Below are 8,707 nucleotides of genomic sequence, written 5' to 3'. Positions count from 1 at the left end.
ATATATATATATATATATATATATATATATATATATATATATAAATAAATAAATACAATATATATAATGTATTTATTTATCTCTATGAACAGATCCACACCGAATCCAAATCTTTAGTATTTTGCAGTTCAGTGTTTTTTTAATTACCAGCTATGGAAGCACATGAGCTCACTGTCTTTATATCCATAGAGACGTATCATAAACTGACCATGAGGCCTTGTATTGGCCATCCCATAATAATGAACACACGTGATTCAGTCCAGTCATGAATGATGCAAACCAATGCAATGAGGCTCAGAACTTACACTCGATACAATAAGACGCTTCAAAGGAAACGTGACCACATTGTCAGAGTCTTGAACACTGACAATGTGAGATTTTAAATTTCGGTGGAATGTACGGAGCACGAATCTTCAAATATTAAAAAAAATCGCCAGCGAATATTCAGCATTTTCTATTCGTTGTATTATTTTTGTTCCCGGTGTGAAAAGGCCTTTAGCCTGTCACTTAGCATGTTAGCCTGTTAGCAGAGCCGCATGATAGCTAACTGTGGATGTTGTATCAGGGTAGTATCAGTCTGTCAGTTAGCCTGCACAACAGCGTGTTAGCTAACTGTCTGTCAGTTAGCTTGTTAGCACAGCAGCAGCAGCTCGTCGTCGCTGCTCTCTGTCTTCCCTGTGGCCTCCAGACAGACGTCAGGTATCTGAGCCGTGTGGACCATCCCACAATGTTCGCACGGGCCGTCCCGCCCTCTTCGACTACTGTTTCCACGGTGATGGCGGTGGGCGTGGCCTGTGGTAGAGGAGGGATACGGTTCTAGCAGTGGTTGTCGGATGTCGCTGACCAGCAAGGAGGAGTCAGAGTCGGAGACGGGGATCAGGAGCTCCACGTCTTCTTCTTCTTCTCCATTTTCTCGCTGCTCCGTGATCTCGGCCCCACCTCTTCCTGTCTCCAGCTGGTGAAGTGGACTGTGATTGGTCCAGATCTGGTCCTGCCGGTTCTGGCTGGTTCTGGTCAAGTTCCTGGCGAGGTGGTGCAAGTTCTGGGCCAGTCGCTGCATGGCAGAGGTGGGTGGAGCCTGAAGCTCTGAGGTGTCACTGTGACGTTCAGGATCTGGACCGGGAGTTACCACGGGGACAGGGCTGGAGGGGGGCGGAGTCTCTCTGAGCCGGTCACGGCCTCGCCCACAGGTGGGCGTCGGCGTCACGGAGGTTGTCACGAACACCACGGCCTCCACGGCGGTGGAGGGCGGGGTCTTCTGGGGGAGGGGGGCCACAGGCCCGCCCACTGCGCCCCTCCCCCGCTCGCCCTCCGTGTCCGTGTCATCCGAGTCCGGAGACAGCAGGTCTGAACCTGAACTCCCGGTGCCGGCGCTGTCCTCCAGGTCCGCAGAGACCAGAGCCAGAGAACCGGACCGCCGTGACCGCGAGAAGGTGAAGAGACGGCGCCAAAGGTTGGTATGACGACCCGAGGAAGGGAGCCTCAGGGAGGTGAAGCCGAGCTGAGAGCGGACAGCCAGACGGAGGTTCTCCAGGACGGACGCCTGTGGATAGAGAGCAGACCACAATAGAGACTTGTACTGTAAATTCACAGTTAAGATTCTGAAGACTGGTTCTGATTCTCTGTACCTGGCTCCCAGAGCACACTGGGAAGTCCTCCACAGGTGGGATCAGACCCTGGGCGATCAGCTGACCATAAGAGGGCGGGGCTTCTCTCCGAAGCAGCTCCGCTTCCACTCTGGACAGCTGCGTCTCGAATGACCTGCAACGGCCAATCGCACGGCTCGAATCACACGGCTCACACATCGGCCTAATCGCAAACCGGATTCACAGAAGCAGTGACCAATCAGAGGCGGAGTCGGTTCTCACCTGCGTTCAAACATGCGCAGCGAGTAGAGCTTGCAGGTGCAGCCGAGGGCGATGACCAGCAGGAGTCCACAGATGAGGCTACCGATGACAGCGGCGGTGATGACTCTGGTGGGAACGATGACGGGACAACTCTCCTCGTCGCTGCCATCACCACAGTCGTCCTGAGCGTCACAGACCCACGACTCAAACACACAGCGGTTGTTCTGCAGGAAGGTCAGAGGACGTGTTACACGGCAGAAGATTCATGTGTTTCTGTTGCATATTTACTGGTTGATGCGATGCATATTAGTCAATTCATGTTAAAGTGTGAGAAATGAGAAAAGTCTCTCAGGTTCTAGTAGAACTTCATGTTCTTTGTGTGTTTACTTTATGGGTTCTATGTTGATCAGCTGACAGGTTGTCGTTACCTTGCAGTGGAAGTTTCCGGGCTGGCAGAAGAAGCAGTTCTTCTCGTCAGAACCGTTGGGGCAGCGGTTCTGATAGTTGCAGCGGTCCGATCTAGGGTAACAGGCTCCGTTTCTGGAACAGGGGAACTCATCCTCCTGACATGAAGAACAGTTGAGCTCATCACGACCGTTGGGACAATGCCAGTACCCGTCACAGCGCTGCTGCTCGGTGTAGCAGCCCCAGTTACCCCCACACGGAACCTCCCACGGCAGGCAGAACCCGTCCACCTGAAGAACCCAAGGAGACACACAGGAACAAGTTAAAACAGAACCCGTCTACATTAAGAACCCAGAGAGAGACACACAGGAACAAGACAACCCGTCCACCTTCAGAACCCAGAGACACAGGAACAAGAGAACCCGTCTACATTAAGAACCCAGAGAGAGAGACTGGAACGAAAGAACCCGTCCACTTTAAGAACCCAAAGAGACACACAGGAACAAGTTAAACAGAACCCTTCCCCCTTAAGATCCTAGAGAGAGAGACAGGAACAAGTTAAACAGAACCTGTCTACATTAAGAACCCAGAGAGAGCCACAGGAACAAGAGAAGCCGTCCACCTTAAGAACCCAGAGACACACAGGAACAAGAGAACCCGTCTAATTCACTAAATACATATGAAACATCACTCAGGTTAAATAAACACACCTGGTAGGTGACGTTGAACCCTCGGGCAGCATTGATCTTGTCGGCGTAGAAGTGAATGCGGAGTTGACCCGACGATGAAACCACAGCGACGGGCGCTCTGGAGTCGAAGGCGGTGAGAACCCTGAGGAGACGGCGAGGGTTCTCCTCCAAGCCGTCATAGACCTTCACGTAGTCGCCGTATCCCGTCCCATCAAGTTTAAAGTCGGTAAACCTCAGGACGACCTGCAGAAGATGAAGGACGGGGGAAGGAGGACGAAGATCGAGACGTTAGATCTCCCAAAGAAGTAAAGCTTTCTCTCCCAGGTGTTTGTGTTGAGGATGGAGGTCAGAGGTTACCTTCCTGTGGTCTCCCGTGTCGATCAGCCAGGTGCAGTTGCTTCCTGGAGGGTAAAAGTCGGGGTAGTTTGGAGAGCTGAAGGAGCCGTAGAAGTTCCTCAACCATTCTCCACAAGTGGGAACGTCACAGTCGATCTCATCCCCAAGGTCCTGGGTCAAAACAAACATGTCAGAAAATAAATAAAATGTTTAAACCATGTAGCTGTTGCAAGCAGGGTCCAACCATCAAGATATCACACGGCCAGACTAAGATTCACTGATTCTATATGAATCAGCCAGAAAAGAGTTGTAGCATCTCGACTGGAAAATGGAAACCGGGCCCCCTTTCTGGAGCCAGACCTGTGGGGGGGCTCGTCCAAGCCCTCACTCTCAGGGAGAGGTGTTGGGGTGGATTGAGCCAAGCAGCAGACAGAGGCCGGGACCAAGGCGTGCCGACCCCTGGCATTGCAGACTGGAAGGAATCGGGCTATGTTGCTTATATAGACCACCAATATCATTTTGATCATTATCACACTTCAGTCCCAGGACCATGAGACTGACACGGACAGGGCAGAGCCAAGTCAATGTTATCACTATTTTTATTATTATACTTTTGAGAGCAGCGGCCAAATCAGGAAACTAGCTGATTGTGTTTGCTGAACCCCGTCTGTCATTTGGGCTTCAGTGTTACAGTTACACTCAAGGAGACCAGGGGCAACTGTAAACAGGGACAACTGTAACCAGGGACAATTGTAAACATAGACAACTGTAAACAGGGGCAGTAGTCAGATCTCAAATTGCACCAATTAGCAGCTTGTTTACGATTGGTGCGTTCGTAAATAGTGTCAGTGTGTGAACGTCACATGTTAGCATTACTGGTGAATAAAACGTGTCACTAAGATAACTAGCTCACTAACTCTAACAAGGTATTATCAGGGTCTCATCATCATCATCATCTTCCTCACACAAGAGGAACTACCGATATCAAAAGTAACGTTTTTCTTTCTTTGAACTTTCAACCCGTTTGTTCATCGATACAGAAGAAGAATGCTCGTCTAGCTGTGGAGCAACACGATCATGGCTGGTGTTGGACTGGGAGAACTGGTTTGTTACCTGGCAGTCGATGCTGCCGTCACACCTCAGGCTGTGGGGCAGACAGGTGTAGATCCGGGTGTACCGGGACAGACAGGGGAACTGATTCAGACTGCAGGGCTGGAAAGAGAATGGAGACTCCACGCACAGATCCTCGTCCGAATTGTCTCCACACTCGTCCATGGAGTTACAGCGCCACCAGTCTGGGACGCACTTCCCATTAGAGCAGTGGAACTGGTCCACGTCACAGCTGGAGGCCTCTGGTTTACCTACAACAGGATATTATTGGTTATTGATGGATGACTTTAAAACATCTGGTAATGTGACAACACCACCCTCAAACTGATCAGGACTTTTGAACTCTTCCTAATATCGTCTGCTTCAGACCCTTGGACCTCCTCATGGATCAGCTAAGAGGATTAACTCCAACCAGGAGGTTCTGCTGATCAAAGTCCAGACAGGGATGCCTGTTCAAACCTCACTGCACCCAGAGATCTGTGAACCACATTAGTGACCTGCTCCATCGAAGCTTTGACGCTCTACAAGTCCTCACCAGTGATGTAGGACAGTCGGAAGCCTTTTCCTGTCAGACCGTCGTCAGAGTGGAAGTGGATCCAGACGTGGTCCTGGGAGGAGATATAAGGTGGCGGCAAGGAGGAACCACAAACCCGGAGCCCATCCAGGCTCCTGTAGCTGCTGATGGACATCCAGTCCGCCGAGCAACGATGGGAACCCTGGAGGTCAAAGTCCTGAAAACTACGAACAGAGACGAGAAAGTATTGATTAAATGGTCCTCCGCTAGCTTCTGGTTCTGAAGGCTGGTCCTGAAGTCTGTTCCCTCTCTGCCGACTGGTCCTAAACCCTGTTCCCTCTCTGTTGACTGGTCCTGAAGTCTGTTATCTCTCTGTTGACTGGTCCTGAACACTTTTCCCTCTCTGTTGACTGGTCCTGAACACTTTTCCCTCTCTGTTGACTGGTCCTGAACCCCGTTCCCTCTCTGTTGACTGGTTCTGAACCCTGTTATCTCTCTGTTGACTGGTCCTGAACCCTTTTCCCTCTCTGTTGACTGGTCCTGAACCCTGTTCCCTCTCTGTTGACTGGTCCTGAACCTCGTAACAGTCTGAGTGTTACCTGATGGTGACGGTGTCTCCAGGTCGCGCTCTGATGTTCCAGCTGCAGTTCAGTCTGGCCGGATACTGAAAGGGCCAACCGGGGCTGGTGATGACGCCGCTGGACGCCCGCAGGAGCTCCGCCACGTCACCACAGGCTGGACAGACAGACAGAGAGTGAGAAGATGAAGCTCAGCTGATGTGACATTGTGGTTGTGACATCACCGTAGTTGCTACCAACTTACCGTTAGAAATCCCTGACACATAGACGTTGTCATTCCTCTGAGACGCAGCAATGCATCCTGGGAAAGACACAAACACAATTAACAGAACGGAAACCGGAAGTTCAGTCAAATCACTTTAAAGAAACGTAACATCAGAACCATCTTAACATCAGAACGTCTTAACATCAGAAGGTCTTAACATCAGAACCGTCTTAAAATCAGAACCGTCTTAACATCAGAACGTCTTAACATCAGAACGTCTTAAGGAAACTTAACAAATATAAATATACGTAGGCCTATGTATATTTATATATATATATATGACTAAATATAACTATATATATATATATTTATATATATATATATATATATATGTGTATATTTATTAGTGCTGGGCAAGTTAACGCGTTATTATCGCAGTTGTTTTTTATTATTAAGCGGACATTTTTAACACAAGAACCTGGCAGGAGCGGTGAACAGCTGTTTGTGTGGTGTCTCTTCCGTCGCTTCCTGTTTCCTTCACCTATATTCCCCTGGGTCCTAAGTCCCTCCATGTACAGCTTCTTATCACCCTCTATGTACCAACGTACATTTATAACAAATACGGTAATCAGCGTTGCATATGTGTCTGACCAACATACCAAAAAAAAAAGAAATGATTCATTTAAATTATTGTTTTTAGTGTTTTGTTTGTAATATGTATAATAAGCATCATTTAGTTATCACTACTGAGAATTTAATGAACATAAAAACATGAAGTAGATAGGTTTGCAGTTTTCAAGGTGTATATTTAAATTGCATCTCTTACACACATGAAGATAAAGTTTTGAACACCGGCTGAATATCTATGATCAGAATCATTATAACTGTGTTATAACTGCTACTGTGTAAAGGGAATACTGCTGCTAACAACAACGTGATGTGTTTAAAGTGTTTACAAACCAAATGTTGTTGACCTTTTGTTCATATAGCAGCGCTTTAAAATAAAAGTGCGCAATACACTACTTTTGAATTCATTATTGAACTTTGCGCATAACAATGGATTAAAAATGCGATCTTGTTCTCACATTACGTTGTTTGAATATAATAACAGAAGTATCAGAACATAAACGTGACTTTATGATCATATCTGATCCTGAGTCAGTGAACTCACCTGATAGGACCAGCAAGTAGACCACCGAAGGGCTGAGCCTGCAGCTTCGGCAGAGGGCCATAATAACCCTTTAGATGATGAAGGTCACTGACGTCATGTCAGCCTCAAAGCTCGGAAAACACGATGAACGTCCTTTGTTAGCTTAGCATCAGCTAACTGTTCTGTGTCTGCTCTAATCTACCGGCTAACTACGCTAACATCACAACCCGGCTCCGAACAAAGACTCCCGTTAGCTCCGGCTAACAGCTAGCGTTAGCTCAGAGGAACATAGCTCCGTGTTCTGAGACATGACGGGAATAATAACTCTGGATATTATATTACATTATTAGATATAATGTCTTAAGATATCCTACAACAGAACCACAGCTAACGTTAGCTCTCAGGCTAACGAGCTAACATTAACAACACTGGTCGATTATATAGAACATGCTAACGAAGCTAAGCGGCTAGCTAACCCGTCCTCCTCCACTAACCCGGGTTAATGTGAGCTAACCCGGGTTAATGTGAGCTAACCCGAGCTAATGAACGGTACCGGGAGAGAGTTTAGCAGCGCGACCTCTTCAGCGATAGCTGTTAGCTTAGCATTAGAACAACAAGTCCGCAGCAGCGACCAGAGTGACGTCATGAATCCATCTGTGTGTTTGAGTTTGTGTGACGTCATGAATGTGTTGTATGTGTTATTGTGTGTGTGTTGTGTTATTGTATGGGTGTTATTTTGCTCCTCCTGATAGCCTATCAGTGTTGAGATGCTCCTCCTGTCATCACTGACTTCATACTGTATCCGCCTGTGTTCAGATCTCTACGATACCTCATATTAGTAGAGATCAAACTGTGTATCAACCAGATGGTATAAATAATAATGATGCTGTATTTACGTCTATATAACGTTATATTGAGTGTTGATGGAGCTGCTACAATGTTAGCTTAGCACTGATCGATCAGAGCTCCATTCAGAAAACAGCTTCACAAGTACTAAACACAAATAGAGGTTATAGTATATCTATTATCTTGGTTATCTCTTTCATGCTGATAACTTAGCTAACTAGGTCACTTCGCTAGTTAACCAGTTACCCTAGCTTGTTAACTTTGCTAGTTAGCTGAAGTCTCTTTTCATCCTGTAGATTTAATAAAACTGATCTGAGAGAAAAGGTCAGAAAACATGAAGGACATATTATAAAACACAGAAAGTGTATAAAAACACATTTATGTAATAAAACATTTAATACATACAAACATTACATACATATATATGTATATGTATATTTAAATTCAGTGTACAACAATGAGAAGAAGAAAATATTGAGAAAGATTAAAATTAAAGTGAAAAAGAAGATGATGAAGATGAAGACTACGATGATGAAGATGAAGCTGCTGAAGATGATGATGATGAAGATGATGATGAAGAGTGTCTCAACAGGAAGTTGTCCAGACTGAAGACCCGCCCCCAGCCGACAGCAGGGCTCATACTTATGAAGTCGTCCAGGTTCATCTGACACTCTGAGGAGGAAACGCATCACAGTGATGTCATCGTGATGTCGTCTCACGGTTAACATTACCACATACTGAGGTGATGAGTCATGTGACCTGTGGTCCGTATGGGGGGGTAGGGTGGGGGGGGCATCCTCCAAGACCCTTCAGAGTCCTTCATGTGGGATCGATCCGACGCAAAGTTCAACAGGAAGCTGTCAGCAGGGACCACACGCAACTTCCTGTTGGAACAGAGACAAAGGTAGACGTGTTACCTGTGGAGTTCAGGTGTGTGTTACCTGTATAGTTCAGGTGTGTGTTACCTGTGGTGTTCAGGTGTGTGTTACCTGTGGTGTTCAGGTGTGTATTACCTGTGGTGTTCATG

The 8,707-nt window shown here is 47.0% G+C and overlaps 1 protein-coding gene across 1 annotated transcript; it reads right to left on the bottom strand.

Annotated features, from left to right (window-relative positions):
* Positions 1-132: 132 nt before the first annotated feature.
* LOC116401385 (low-density lipoprotein receptor-related protein 12-like) lies at positions 133-8,025 on the bottom strand. Its single transcript, XM_031879744.1, has 11 exons — positions 6,856-8,025; positions 5,724-5,780; positions 5,501-5,636; positions 4,923-5,125; positions 4,391-4,638; positions 3,299-3,448; positions 2,963-3,184; positions 2,276-2,542; positions 1,869-2,071; positions 1,629-1,761; positions 133-1,543 (listed from the first exon to the last, which is right to left on the bottom strand). Exons 1-11 carry the CDS (start codon positions 6,914-6,916, stop codon positions 632-634), a joined length of 2,592 nt encoding a protein of 863 aa, XP_031735604.1. The 5' UTR covers positions 6,917-8,025; the 3' UTR covers positions 133-631.
* Positions 8,026-8,707: the final 682 nt, after the last annotated feature.

Source organism: Anarrhichthys ocellatus, unplaced genomic scaffold, assembly GCF_004355925.1.
Source record: "Anarrhichthys ocellatus isolate YVR2014 unplaced genomic scaffold, GSC_Weel_1.0 scaffold412, whole genome shotgun sequence".
Lineage (NCBI taxonomy): Eukaryota > Metazoa > Chordata > Actinopteri > Perciformes > Anarhichadidae > Anarrhichthys > Anarrhichthys ocellatus.
This window is presented reverse-complemented; position numbering and strand designations above follow the sequence as displayed.